This window comes from Poecilia latipinna, unplaced genomic scaffold (genome assembly GCF_001443285.1).
Source record: "Poecilia latipinna isolate Pla-1442-1.1 unplaced genomic scaffold, P_latipinna-1.0 Scaffold602, whole genome shotgun sequence".
NCBI lineage: Eukaryota > Metazoa > Chordata > Actinopteri > Cyprinodontiformes > Poeciliidae > Poecilia > Poecilia latipinna.
Genome location: NW_015113218.1, coordinates 44,224 through 58,237, shown reverse-complemented (window position 1 = coordinate 58,237; position 14,014 = coordinate 44,224). Strand labels below are relative to the sequence as shown.

Sequence of the window (14,014 nt, the reverse complement as noted above, 5' to 3'; positions counted from 1 at the left end):
TCACTTTCCCCTCTTTCCCTAGTCGTATCTTGCCCAAATGCCACATTTCTTGGTCTAACTTGAAGACTACCCCATTTTCACCCTTCGCTGAGTTTTACGACCTACTGTTAAAAAGTGGTGGGCAGGTCTGAACCTGGACAGTGACCCGACCTCTCCCGACCTTCACGTTTAGCTGAGGTCTTGATCCTCGCCAAATGTCAGGGTTAATCTGTTTTACAACACTTGTGTGATTCATTTGTGGTTCTGAAAAATTAAAATTTCCTTTGTTTTCTTAATTAGGTAATTAGTTTTGAAGTTAAATGTTCAGCATTCCAGTTTCAGTTAGTCACAGTTCGTTCATTAATCTGATTTAATTCCCATTCTAATATATATATATTAGAATGGGAACCTATATACCTATATTCCTGTATAAACTTGACCACCAAAATGCTCGATGTAGCAGGATAAAAACTTGTAAAAAGTTTAAAGGGTATGAATACTTTCGCATAAGCTCGAAGGAGACAGGAATTCCCCGTCGACTAGAAGGGACTTTTATTTCCGAGTAGGCCCAAAACGCTTGTGTGAGAGGAACAGAAACTAAAAAGGCTCCGCTTGTGTCTCACATGACACAAACCAATACAGGAAGTGCCCGGGCAGCTATTAGCGGCGAAAACAACAACCGTCACGATACGAACTCTTCCAGCCGAACAAAAATGGTCTTGTACCGCACAGGGAGCAATTGACATTCAAGATTAAAACAAAGTCCGTGGAAAGACGAAGATGGAGGCGAAAGGAGCGCTCGGCGTCGCTCTTCTGTCTGTCATTTCTCTAATATCGCAGGTAGGTTTAAAAGAGACTAGCTTCTGTCGAGCTTAAAGAGCTATGTTGTTGTCGAAAACACAGTGACACACGGAGCGCCGAGAGCCACCAGCCTGCGTGTTTTGTCGTTACAAGGCGCCGATGTGTGTTTTAGCCGAGCTGTGGTTTAAAACGGACAGAATGCGGAGAGCAGAGGCGAAGCTAATAATGCTAACTAGTGTTAGCTTTCTGGTTTTTGAGTCAGCCTCATAGAAACAACACCGAAAACTGTTTGTATTTCTACTGAACACGTTCCTTTTCCACGGACACGTTAATAGGTCTAATATATATTTGTGCATAAAAATATACAACTACATATAGTTATAAATAAGTTTTACGGCCTTTTAAACCAATTTAGCCAGTCTAAACATTAGTTTAAGTTGTGTTTCAGGTAGAGAGATTTTCCCAATCTCCACTTCTCTATAGCAACAAAGTTTTTATTTACGGCATTAGTCCCGATTAAAGGTAAATCAGGAAAAGAAAAAAGAAAAAAAAAACGAGTACTGAAGACAACTGAAGGCGCCACATGCCAAGTAAATAAGTCATTATAAAAATATTTACTTATCACTTAACATTGAAAATAAATATTTATATATATGATCATTTGGAACATTGTAAATACGTAAAAAATTATACATTTGTGCATAGATATTTAAATATTCCGATAAATATTAAAATTAACTTTAAAATAATAAACTGTGTAATTCATACTCTAGCACTTAAGGTAATGTATAATGTCAAAATATAACTATATTATAAATCTGTATTTGTCATAGAAAAAAACTGCGTGTGAATTTATATAATATGTCTACATGAGTGAACTGCAAGATAAAATCATACAGAAATATTTCATCTATCCACTGGTGAACAGGTAAGATGCAGGGTGCACAATGGACAAACAACCACAGTTACTCTTAAAAGCTATTTATGAGTGTAAATATGAAAACATGTTTGTTTTTTAATTGCAGCACTTTTGACCCTCTTTAAATCACATTAATTAAGAATCCAGAATCCAAAAATCATAAAACACTAATTGTGCAATGACTCATTAATTGGTCTGAAAATGTTTTACTCTAAAAATAAAATGCTGGTTTAAAAAAATCCTCATTGGTCTTGTAATTATCCAAGAATGAATACCCTCAGTTTTCTTGAATTGCCACTGTTTTATAAATTAGTATTGTCACAACTGAGTGTCCTTCAGTGTCAAACTGTTGTTTAGATGTTTCTAATATCTATTTTTGTTCTTTCTGTTTACTTGTCTCATCTGTCATGACGTGTGCTGCTGCCCTTCTTGGCCGGGTCATCCTTGTGAAAGAGGTCTTGGTCTCAGTGGGATTTATCTGGTTCAATAACGATTTAATAATAATAAAGAAAACTTAACAATCAAATACTTCATCGATTATTCTGGTGATTAATCGGATTTTTAAAAAATGGCACACTCTCCAGGTTTTTCATTTAAGCACTTAAGCCTTTTTTTAATGTTAGAAATACGGTACACTAAAAGATGCAAATAAATACATAATTTCATTCCTTTTTTTAATAAGAAAATAAACATTTTATTGCGTAACATGCAATAAATTGGCGAATTTGATCCGGATGAAGCTAAAAGTGTGCCACTTGTGGAGTTTTAGCTAAAACATGTTTACTGACAAAGGTTTTTATGTTGAATGTAAAATGTACAGATCTTTTGTGACTCTGAATATGTTTTTTTTTCTCCAGCAAATTATTTTTTTTCAGTCTGTATACTCCAGTTAACAATTAGTTGATTTCTAAATCAGTTGACGATTATTTCAATATTTGATTAATCCGATTAATCGTTTCAACCATGTAAATAACTTGCTTTCTCCACTCCAACCACTGACTAAAATAAAGATTAACTTGTAGGATGCTTAAATATTGTTATCCGGGGTCTCCATTTAGTCATGTTGGCGCGATTAATTTTATTAAAAATTTATTTAAAAAAGTGGAATTAGGTTTAAAATATCCATTGTATTTCTTCACCTACAGGTAAATTGCCAAGAGGCTGTTTTGCACATCTCAAATGGAAGTTTAGTTCGGGACTACTGCCTCGTCTTCAATCACTCCTGGACTCCTCTTGAAGAAACGCTCGATAAAGCTGTAAGTTATCAGTTATCTTCACTTCAGGAAACTCTGGCCTTGCTTGTCTCCTTACACTACCTGCTCATTGTTTATTTAATTTAATTTTTTTTTTTTTTTTATCAGACGACATACAAGCTGGTGAATCTGACGTCCACTGTGCTGTGTGACGACTCGGGAGTCCGACCAGAGGTGGTACAGGGCAAAGCTCTGGTGGTGATGAGGGGAGAATGCGGATTCAGTCAGAAGGCCATCATAGCCCAAAAACTTGGTGCTAAGGCGCTGCTTATTGCGAGCAACACAACACTGGTAAGACATTTAGATGAAATTGAATTTTTGGTTGGGGGGGGGAAAAAGATAAAATACATGCCTTTTTTTACTGTTTAATTTTAGTTGTTAAATACTCAATATTGTTTTTTTTTTTTCTATGAGATAAAAAAAATCTCAGTTTCTTGAAAAAGTATAGAAAGACTAAATCAGTTTTACAGGTTTTGCTTCCAACTTTGGCTAAATCAAGAACTTGTTTCTCCTTTTGTATTGAAATGACTAAAAGAAAACCACAGGAAGTGAAATGTTCTCTTGTATAAAATTCTATATTCGGCATTAATTTTCTGTATTTTCTGACTTTTTCACAAAAATTCTTTTAATTTGTTAAAGCTCAGGCAAAGTTATGGAAACTTGTTAAAAGCTTTTTTCCGTAAGAGGCGTAACCAGAACTGTAGTTGTCAGGCAAATCATTTTTGGGAAAGCAAACAAACATACAGATATCCATACAGCAATAAGGAATGACTGTTTAATGACTGTTTCTATGATTGTACTCTTGTTTCTGAGCTAAACAGATTATCTTTACTGAACCTTGTAGACTTTTCTTGTTCCAGGCTACACAAGTTTATTTGGTGTGGTTGCCAACTCTGCTCCTCAGGTCACTCCATCAGCCAACGAGTCAGAGTATCCAAAGGTCCTCATTCCTCTGGCTCTCATGAGATACAGGGACTTCCTGTCGGCCAAGCGTGTAAGTGGGGGTTGCTTTCTGTCTCTGCATTTTATTGGATCGGATTTCATCTCCTCCAAGAGCAAATTTAAAATGTAGTCATATTATGTAAGTTACAGTATTGCGTATAGAAATGGCACTAGTTTTACCAAAAAGACTTCAATCTTATCTGTGTCGGAAACAATTAACTGAGATTAATTGATTATTGAAATAATTGTTGGCTAATTTAGTGATCGATTAATCGTGAAGTGGAGTATGAAGGCCATTTGCTGAAAAATGTCAAAATTGTACAAACAACATAAACATTTTGCATTTAAGATGAAAAAACTTTGTCCGTCATTATGTTCTACTCAAAACCCCTGATATGTTATTGCATTTTAGACTGTAAAATGTTTATCTTCTTATTTGTAAAAGGAATTAACTTGCATCTTTTAATGTAATCTAATTGAATATAATGTAAAAAAAAAAAGGGTTTAAATGAAAAATCTGCCACTTTTTAATCCGATTAATTGATTAATTGTCAGAATAATTGATAGATTAAATAGATTAATCGTTAGCTGCAGCCCTGATCTTACCTGGTGTCAGCCATCAGAACTGTTAACCTCTTGTTTTTCCTCCAGGTGTTCGGCGAAGGAATGGAAGTGAAGCTGTACGCGCCGCAGTACTCTAAGATTGATCTGAACATCGTCGTCCTACTGCTGATCGCTATAGCAACGGTGGCTTTGGGCGGCTTATGGAGTGGAGCGTGTGAACGGTGAGAGTTGGTACTTCAGAGAGCTTGAAGTTTCATAGGGGCGGTGTGAGCGAAAGCTTTATTTCGCTGTGCAGCTAAACATTTTACTTTTGTCATAACATTATTATTATATCAGTAAACTGCATACAGCAATGGCATTTATTCAAATTGTCGAATTTACCAACATTTATTTATTCACCCGTGGATCAAACATCAGAAAAAATTGATAAATTAACATTTCTGATGAAAAATGTCAGTTTTGTTTAACATTGTTTATTGTGACATACCAACAAAACAATAAATCAAAATTCTTGAGAAAATGTTCACAATAAGTTACAAACGATACGATAAATGTTGTTAGTTATAGGAGCATATTCCAGGAATGGTTAGTTTACGTAGCGATATAAACGGAAGTAGGAAACTAGTATCAACACTTGTTGGGGTTTCTGCTTTAAAGTAACAGTTTGAAAGTTTCAGACTGAATCTGGCTACCTGACGAGACAGCCTGACTAACTAACCAGCTTGTCACACTACTGGTGTTAATCTATTAGGAGCATGACAGCTATTTTGTGTAATTACCATATTTTCCGCACTATAAGGCGCACTGAATTATAAGGTGCACCTTCAATGAATGGCCTATTTTAAAACTTTTTTCATGCATAAGGCACACCTATTCTATGCTCTATTGTAGCATAGAATAGACGCTACAGTAGAGGCTGGAGTTACGTTATGCATCCACTAGATGGAGCTGCACTAAACGGAATGTCAATAAAACAGTCCGACTCCGGTAGGCGAGGAGAGCCTTCCGTGACCGGGCCGGATGATGGTCACCCTTCTCCGTTTGCGCACAGCATGTTCATGGAGAACGTGGTGCTAAATGATCTGCAGACGACCTGATTATAGACAGTCGGTAGGTAGATAGGTCAGTCAAACTTTATTAACAAACCAGCGTTCCGACAACTATCCCAGCATGCACCGCGCACTTCTTCTTCTACGAAAATGAAGTCGGCGGCTGCTTACCGTAGTTGCTAGACCTGTTGTGGCTCAATATTGGTCCATATATAAGGCGCATCAGATTATAAGGCGCACTGTCAGCTTTTGAGGAAATTGAAGGTTTTTAGGTGCGCCTTTATAGTGCGGAAAATACGATACACGAAAACTGCTGTTAAATTACTCAGCCATTTTAGATTTTTGCTCAAACACATTTCCCCTTTTTCACACCAGCGAACGACTGAAGAGCTTCGCTGCCGGAGGAGGAGCAGAAGAACACAAAACGGACAGCAGCAGAGTGCTCTACTCCCCCCTCAACATCATCATCTTCGTCATTGTGATGTGCGGGATGCTGGTGCTCATGTACTTCTTCTACAAAGTCCTCGGTGAGCGGAACAGAATAAGCCAATCACTTGTTGGGATTGGAATAATCATACAAGGAGTTTATTTTATGTTTTTTAACTGGCGCATTTTGTTTTCTTTTTCCGTTTTTCCTTTCACAGTTTACATCATTATCGCCATCTTCTGTTTCGCCACTGCCTCAGCACTGTTCAGCTGCCTGGATGCAGTGCTAGACTTAATCCGTTGTGGCACTTTAAGGTATGAGCCTCACTTCTTCCGGTATTATAAAATGCACTTGGAAAGATGTGCAAAGTGGATTATTTTTTTCTTCACAAAAATGTAAAAAAGCTGGAAATAATTGGGGTTGAAAAGATTAATCAGATTAATCGCTTATTGAAATAATCGGATAATCTAGGAATCGATTTATCACTAGCTGGAGGATACAGACTCAAAAGAAGGTCATCTGTTGAAAGAACAACACACTCAGAGCAGGAATTAGGCCAAAACTGTACAAAATATATGTACATTTTAGATGTTTTTTTTAAAGTTAGATTTAGTTTTTACATTACCTGGTTCAAATTCTGTAAAGAACAAAATGTTGGTTTGAGGACCTTTTTGCTATCCATTTATTAATCGATTAATGCAAATGATCAAGTGTATACTAAATGAATGCTACGTTATTGCATTTAATGCTGCGGAATGTTTATTTTCTCATTCTTTATTTGCACCTTTTAATGTATTTTTAATTTTGTATAAAAAATAAAAAAGTGGTTTAATGAAAAATCTGAAGAATGTGGCAATTTTTTAATCAGATTAATCATCTGAATAATCGATTCCTAAAATAATCTTTAGTTTCAGCCCTAGAAATAATATTTTGAAATCGAACATTTCGTAGATGAGTTACCATTAGGAAATATTCCCATCTCCTCATTTATGCAGTTATTCAGTCACCATTACTCCAAACAAACAACCCAGACCGTGTGTTCACACCAAGAGTGTGTCACACAGAGAGCCCTGTGAGCGGTGTGTGTGTTATTTCTGTGTTTCCAGCAGCTTCAGCTGTTTAATGCACCCTGAATCATTGGTGTGTGTGTATGTGTGTGTTTTTTCTCAGCTTTTCTGTGTACAACAAGAACTTGTCAGTGAGGTCCATCCTGCTGGCTTCTGTGTGCATTACTGTCGCTGTGATCTGGGGAGTGTACAGAAATGAAGACAGGTACTGTCATGTCACACACACGCGCACACACACACGCACCCTCTGTTCTGTTTTGGTTCCATTTCTCTCTGATATTAAAGCAGGCGTCTGATTTGAAGTGAAGCAGAATTGAGTTGGAAACGCCCAAATTGTTGGCTTCTCACAGAGCAACACACACTTCATCATCCTCATTAGTTCATGTGAATTTGAAGACCTGGTTTATATTTTTGACGCTGACTGGGTAACTTTTAGTTTTAGTTTTTAGTTTCTGATCAGCCGATCTCCAATTATAAAACCGTCCGGTTCCTGTCAGTGGTCGATTTCTCATATCTGGTTAAAAAGCTGTTTTGTCCTCACAGATGGATCTGGATCCTGCAGAACTTGCTTGGCATTGCTTTTTGCCTCAACTTCATGAAGACCATCACACTGTCCAATTTCAAGGTACACACATACATACACACCTACACGGCTGTAGCCTCAGCATTTTATTCGTTTATATTGTGTTTCATTTTATTGTGTTTGCTCTGGGGGAGAATTCACCTAGTATTTTCTTTTAGGCTGTTTATGTTTTCCATTTTAAACTTGTAGAATTGGCCAGGATATAATTTTTGATTTGCTTTATTTGAAATAATTACCTAGCAGTTTAGGATTATCTGTAGGATTTCTCTGATCTAGAATCAGCTTTTTTATATTAACTTGTCTTATTTCTGACAGATCTGTGTGATCCTGCTGAGTCTCCTCCTGCTGTATGACGTCTTCTTTGTGTTCATAACTCCTTTCTTCACAAAGGTTTGTATAAATAAGCTGTTTTTCTGTATTGTAATTTGCTTGTAATTAACTTCCACTCTTTTTGCTCTTGACCAGAATGGAGTCAGCATCATGGTGCAGGTCGCTCTCGGCCCCGACGCGTCTGGAGAGAAGGTAATTTCTCCAACAGTTTTATATTTATAATTTCATATAGAAACTGTGAAGATAAATTGCTAAAATCATCACAAATAATCTTTTTGTTTTTGAAAATCATATTTGCGTGCCCAAATATGGTGATCTGAGTCAAATTCTTATGTAGGGAAGCGAGTGAGCGTTAGACAAAGAGTTTCGGTCAGAAACTTCCTATTATGTGGTGTTGGAAAAGGTCGTTGAAGGCGAAACCGTTTCCCAAACCTAATCATGCAGTTTTGTAACGTTCTGAGGCAAATAACTATTGTACCCCTATTTAGGAACAGGAAACTGAATGTTAATTCTTCAGAAATGTGTTAAATGTCAAGACTGAACCGCTGCAAACTAAAGGACAGGCACAAAAAAGCTCCACAGACATGGAAATGGCATTACTTTATCAGGAATGATCAATATTGTTGTAAAAATATATTTTCTGTTTACAAACTTCACTTAAACTTCTGTAGGATTTTTTTTAATGAGGGAAAATTACTATATAATTACCGTAATAATTCATGGTATCTACAATAAGAGGGGCCAGGGAGTGTGTTGCTCAATTTTCAATTCATTTATCAGGACAAAACTCCAGTCACTCCAGCTATTTCTGTGTCATCTTTCAAATGTTCTTTAAAATGTGACCAGTTTTGGCTCTGTAATTTATTAAAGCCTCTGTTTAACTTACTGGAAAATGTGGTCTGGCTTTGCAGTGTGCAAAAGTACATGTGCATCTCGGTAAACCAGATTGTCATCAAAATATTAATGAATTTTTAAAAATTCAATTAAAAACAGGAAAATCCTACTATATACCTTCATTACTAACAACAGTGTCCATTTTACCGTTTATGTTTATTTACCTTTTTGGTCACGTTATCGTCTGTTCTGTGCAGTCACGGCCTAATGACTTGTGTCATTACCATTCTCCAGAAGCCAAAACAGGCCATTGACAAAGAGTCAGCTGTACAATGAGTACTTTGTACACGGAAAGTTGAGTGGAAGGAGAAAGGTGGACAAGTACAAGGGGAAAAATGCTGCCTTATATTTCACTTTTTGGATAAAACTTTGTATTGATATTTTAACTGATTGAGATGCACATGTATCTTTTTTTAAATGCTATTTTTCAGTTTTTGTCTGTTACCTAATAAGGCAAACCGTCCTTCCTGTCAGTGTAAAGCATTATTAACGCATGTGCAGGTGTTTTCATCTTGGGGAGGTTAAGGGTGGGGTGGGGGGGCACTCGTAAGCTACAAGCTAAGCTAAGCTTGGTGATATTCTCTTTCAAACTGTTAGCAGCTTTATTAGCATCCAGGCTGCTGTGAATGCCCTGAGGGGAACTGTAGACTGATCTACTAACTGTGCGCTGGGGTTGGGTGGGCTCTGTCTTAGACACAAGGTAACATGGTGGAGATCCCAGCTGAACCCCAGCCTCCTTCTGAGAAAGTAAGACTTGACTTGTTACCCATCCACTACCTTTTTTTTTTTTCATTTGTTATGCTTCATCCTGGGGGAAAGGTGGAGGAAGGAACCTTTTTATGTCTCTAGCAGGATTGGCAACTTAAAAATATGGGAGTGGACCTTTACTTTGTGCATTGTTTTTCTTTCTGTTCTTCTAGGGCAGTCCAAATGAACTGTTGTGTTTTCTCTATCAGCACAACAAGACTAAATTTACACAAAGTTACTGAGTTGAAGGCAAAGAACAAAGCATAGTGAAGTAGTGGCGCCCCAAGAAAATTTTCATGTGGGGGACCAGGCCATTAAAACTTTTAGGGTGCCTCCTTCCAGCCCCAGATGTTTCCCCCTTGGGGCGCCACTGCTTTTGCAGACTCTGATTTCAAACACCGCAGCATTACAGACGTTGCGTTCATAAAGCATTAGCCGCTGTATTTAGCCCTGCTCCAGCGACTGCTCTGCCATTAAAAAAAGACTCTCCACATGTGCAGATACCCGTGGTGATGCGCGTCCCGCGGTTCTCAGCTTGGACTCAGAACCTGTGTGGGCTGCAGTTCTCCATCCTCGGTTACGGAGATATCATTGTCCCAGGTGAGATTCAACGCCTGTTGAGGTCGACATTTTAAAAGTACTGATCAGCGACTGCTCATCACTTTGCTCTTGGATTGTCCTTTACCCAACAGGCCTCCTGGTGGCCTATTGCAGCAGGTTTGACATTTGGGTCAACAGCAGGAAGCATGTCTACTTCATCAGCTGCGTTTTTGGTAATTTTCCTTATTTATTTTTATATGCGTATATTGTGTTTTGCTCGTATCTTGATATCCATCCCGCTTGCTCCTGGCAGCCTACCTCCTGGGACTGGTGCTGACCTTTGCAGTGATGCTTCTGTCGGGGATGGGCCAGCCCGCCCTGCTCTACCTGGTGCCTTTCACCTTGATAACCTCCGCCGTGGTTGCGGGCTGCAGGGGGGAGATGAGGCAGTTCTGGACGGGAACGACATACGAGGTGAGAAAAGCGGCGTGTGAAGAGCAGAGTCAGAATGGCTCGGTTTGAAGTTTGTCCCACAACAACCAAGCACACCAGTAGTGATGCATAGTTGCAGGGTGGAAAGATAATAATACATGCCTTACCAATTAATTTAAAAATTAAAAGTTGAAAAACCTGGAATATATCTGTGTTTGCTCTCCTTTACTCTGCTACCCTGAATAAAACGTACATAAGTCACCTAAAGCAAAATGTGATTCTTCAGTATGTTGACCACAAGGGGACTGAACATGAATACACGCTAACTGTTTGAGAAGGGGCTGCACCGATTTCCGTCATTTTGGGAGATTGGCTGATATTTACATGTGAAACCGATCTCATCTATCTCTGCTTCTACTCTAGCGTGACACAGACCCTGCCCACAATGTCACAAAAGAACTTTTCAGACAAAAAAAAAAAAAAAAATTGGTATTGACCAAAATCAGAGTCGGCAGGTCAGGTTTTTTTTTTTAAAGATCAGCCCGAAAACTACAACCGGCGCTCCCCTGATTTTTATTTATTTATTTAGCTCTTCTCTACCTTCAGACTTGTACTGATCAAAGATTTTATTTCCGATTTTTTTTTTTTTTAACTACGCCAATTTTATCCTGATCCGATTTCTTTTTACAGACTATATACAACAACAAAATCAATTTTTACCCTCTTTTTTTTCTTCATTTTTTTTTTTATTGGTCAAAATTAAAATAGATGATTAGCCACAAAAAAAAGCAATCGTTGCACCTTTAAATTTCAAATATTTCTTTTCCAAATGAAAACAGAGCAACGTCTTTCAAAGTCTTGTTTTTCCTTCCACTTTACAAATTACCCAGTGCTTTGTGTCCTTATCATCAAGTCCCGCTAAATCCCCTTGAAGTTTCTCCTTGTCATGAGGAAAATTGGTAAATCGGCTCAAATGTATGCTTTTGTAAAGCACGATATGCTCAATGCTGCAAAACAGGATGGCGTTGCCTAACACATTGAAGCTGTTCTTCAGTTTCAAAGCAGCTTTTGCATAAAAATTTCCCTGAAGCAAGCAGCTTTCTATTTGCAGGTTGGCGTCGTGTTACTGTTTGCCTTTAAAAAGGTGCTGCATACCTATGATAACGACGTGTTCTCTTGCAAGCTCTTCGCAGACTGCGTTGTTTGCTTTTAGACAAACGGTAGAATTTCTCCTCACACAGTTCTGTTAGCAAAGGTATTTCAGATATTTTACGGGAGGCCATTTTGGGTTGGAAACTTGTGTTCCAAGCCGTTTCCTGAAGCTACAGCTTCTGGCTTACTGCTGTGGCATTATTAGGATAACAGTAAAAATAATAATTTGAGTCTGTTGTTTGAGCTGTTTCATCACCACTGCTGAAGTTTTCCCGTTTATTCTCCTCAGCTCAGGTGATACGTGTTGCCTGTTTTGGTATAAAAATTAGATTTCCACAAACTTTTCCTCAAAGATCAGTTTCAGACGTCTACATAAAAAAAAACAATCTATTGTTATAAATGAATGTGGTTTTTTTTTTGCATTATTAGGTCATTACTACTATATTTCCTGAAAATGGTCTCAAAACAGCAATTTTATCGTTCATGGCAATAACTTCTGGGACAATTTATCGTCTAGCAACATGTGTTATTGGACTAGTCGGGCCTAATTGCAATAAACAATGTTGTTGTTCTTTTGCGAACATTTTTAAGCATTTGGTTGTGTGTTTCTGTGTGTGTGAGAGAGAGAGGGGAGCAGAAGCAAGATGTGATTCTGTCTTTGATTAATTTTCAGCAGGTTTTGGATTCATCCAGGGAACCTTTGCTGCCAGGTGTGCTTCTCTCCGACCCAGATCCCTTCTTTTGCCTATTTCCTCTCATTAGTGTTGCTTCTTACCACTCATCACCTCTCACAAGCTTTTATTTCCCCCTCTCCCCTTTTCTATCTCCTGATTTCCAGGGTCAGCGTCTCGCTAAGACGCAAATCCCAACAAATGAAAACTGCCATGTGGAACATCAAAGTGTTTTCCACAAACAGACCACCAGGTGTCTCCACATGACAAAAAAACAACAAAAAGAAACAATTCAGATGAAAGGCCAACACTTATTTGATGCGGCTTAAATAAAAGTTGTGGCCCTGGAACAGCTCTTTAACTTCATCTCTTTGTTTCTGCATTATGTTGTGCAGCTACTCGTCTTCCTCATCTCCCGCATTCATTCGTCCTTTCCAATCAACAGGGATAATAATGAGTTGATATTCGTTCGACCTTTTTGCATGCTGTTGCTTGCGGTTAGCGTTGGAGAGCTATTGCATGGAGTTTGGATGGTTTAGGAGGTAATGCTAAGATTTTCTGCTTGCCTGCTTTTGGATCTACAGTTTTCGCACTGAGCAGTATGAGACCATTGAACACTTTAAATAAATTAACACCCTTTGTTAATTTTTATTTTTTTGTTTTACCTTTTATTTTAGAGGGAAGAACTGACCGGTCCATAGGGGAAAGCTGCTGAGCTCCGACTGCTGGAATCACTTTTTTTTTCTTTTTTTTACAATGGTTGTTTTTTTTGTTTTTTTTTTTTGTTTTTATTTCACATTTGCATTGCAAGGGAACACTGTCTATTCTGACTTTTCTGACAACTTAGAATCACTTTTACTGATGTGATCGGGAGCTTGGGAACTACCAGATCAGCCCACAGGAGATGTTGGAGTAATTGAAACGTCTTGTAGTGCCTGAGAGGTCTGTTATGTTTACTAGCAGAAATCAGCGATGACTTCGCCTCGGCGGTAAACGAAATTAGAAAGCACTTTATAGAATCTGGCTTGACAGAATGAGGGGGGTTTAAATAACATCTACCTGCAGAATAATATAAGTTTGATAACTGGGTTTTCTGTATAATCTTTTTTGTAAGATATGATTTTTTTTCCCTTTGCCTTATAATAAAGAAACTACTTAATCTCCTGTGTGTGCGTGTTTTTGGTTTTTTTTAAACATTAAAATTTTATTATCTTTGAAATATGTTTTGTGTGCTGGGCATTTTAAAGAGGAAAGAATTTTTTTTTACATTTTTGCAGAGCCACAGAATAAACAAATGGATTTTGTAGTGTCATAATGTGGATATTGCATTTTGTCATGTTACAGCCACACACATGTTTGCATTTTGTTAGACTTTTATATGATAGACCGGCAAAAAGTAGCAGATAATTCTGAAAAGTATGGTGGGCACGTGTCTCACCACCCTTTACTTGGACCCCCCTAAATAATCTGTGGAAGGACTTGAAGTTTGCAGGTGTTACAAATTTACTCTGAGCTTGAGCTATTTTGAAATAAATAAATTAATAAATAAAAACTTCTGTCCTGATGTAAAAAGTTGTGAAACTCCAAAATATGTAATAGTTGTGAAATTGTACAAAGGGTGAAAAAAATTTAAAAGACAAATTAAAGACTATGTATTTCCACAT

At 37.8% G+C, this 14,014-nt stretch overlaps 1 protein-coding gene across 6 annotated transcripts; it reads left to right on the top strand.

Moving 5' to 3' along the window:
- Positions 1–562: 562 nt before the first annotated feature.
- Positions 563–13,515, top strand: sppl2a (signal peptide peptidase like 2A). 6 transcript variants are annotated; one of them, XM_015042789.1, is made up of 18 exons: positions 563–819; positions 2,845–2,955; positions 3,061–3,243; positions 3,857–3,946; positions 4,546–4,679; positions 5,883–6,034; positions 6,152–6,248; positions 7,105–7,206; positions 7,545–7,626; positions 7,900–7,974; positions 8,050–8,106; positions 9,502–9,555; positions 10,056–10,155; positions 10,248–10,328; positions 10,409–10,569; positions 12,353–12,389; positions 12,518–12,892; positions 13,028–13,515. In XM_015042789.1, the coding sequence occupies exons 1-17, from the start codon at positions 760–762 to the stop codon at positions 12,532–12,534; spliced, it is 1,593 nt and encodes a 530-aa protein (XP_014898275.1). In that variant the 5' UTR covers positions 563–759; the 3' UTR covers positions 12,535–12,892; positions 13,028–13,515. The 6 variants fall into 6 exon arrangements, with proteins under 6 accessions (XP_014898275.1, XP_014898278.1, XP_014898276.1 ...); XM_015042790.1 differs by having other exon boundaries at positions 564–819; positions 12,356–12,389; XM_015042787.1 differs by lacking the exon at positions 12,518–12,892 and having other exon boundaries at positions 564–819; positions 12,356–12,389.
- The last annotated feature ends 499 nt before the right edge of the window (positions 13,516–14,014 follow it).

Bases quoted from the DNA above. Each gene is read 5' to 3' on its own strand.
- sppl2a (XM_015042786.1), top strand. From the start codon at position 760: ATGGAGGCGAAAGGAGCGCTCGGCGTCGCTCTTCTGTCTGTCATTTCT. The intron at 3,244-3,856 runs GTAAGACATTTA...TCTGCTCCTCAG, and splicing joins TTGCGAGCAACACAACACTG to GTCACTCCATCAGCCAACGA. The intron at 8,107-9,501 runs GTAATTTCTCCA...GCTCTGTCTTAG, and splicing joins CCGACGCGTCTGGAGAGAAG to ACACAAGGTAACATGGTGGA.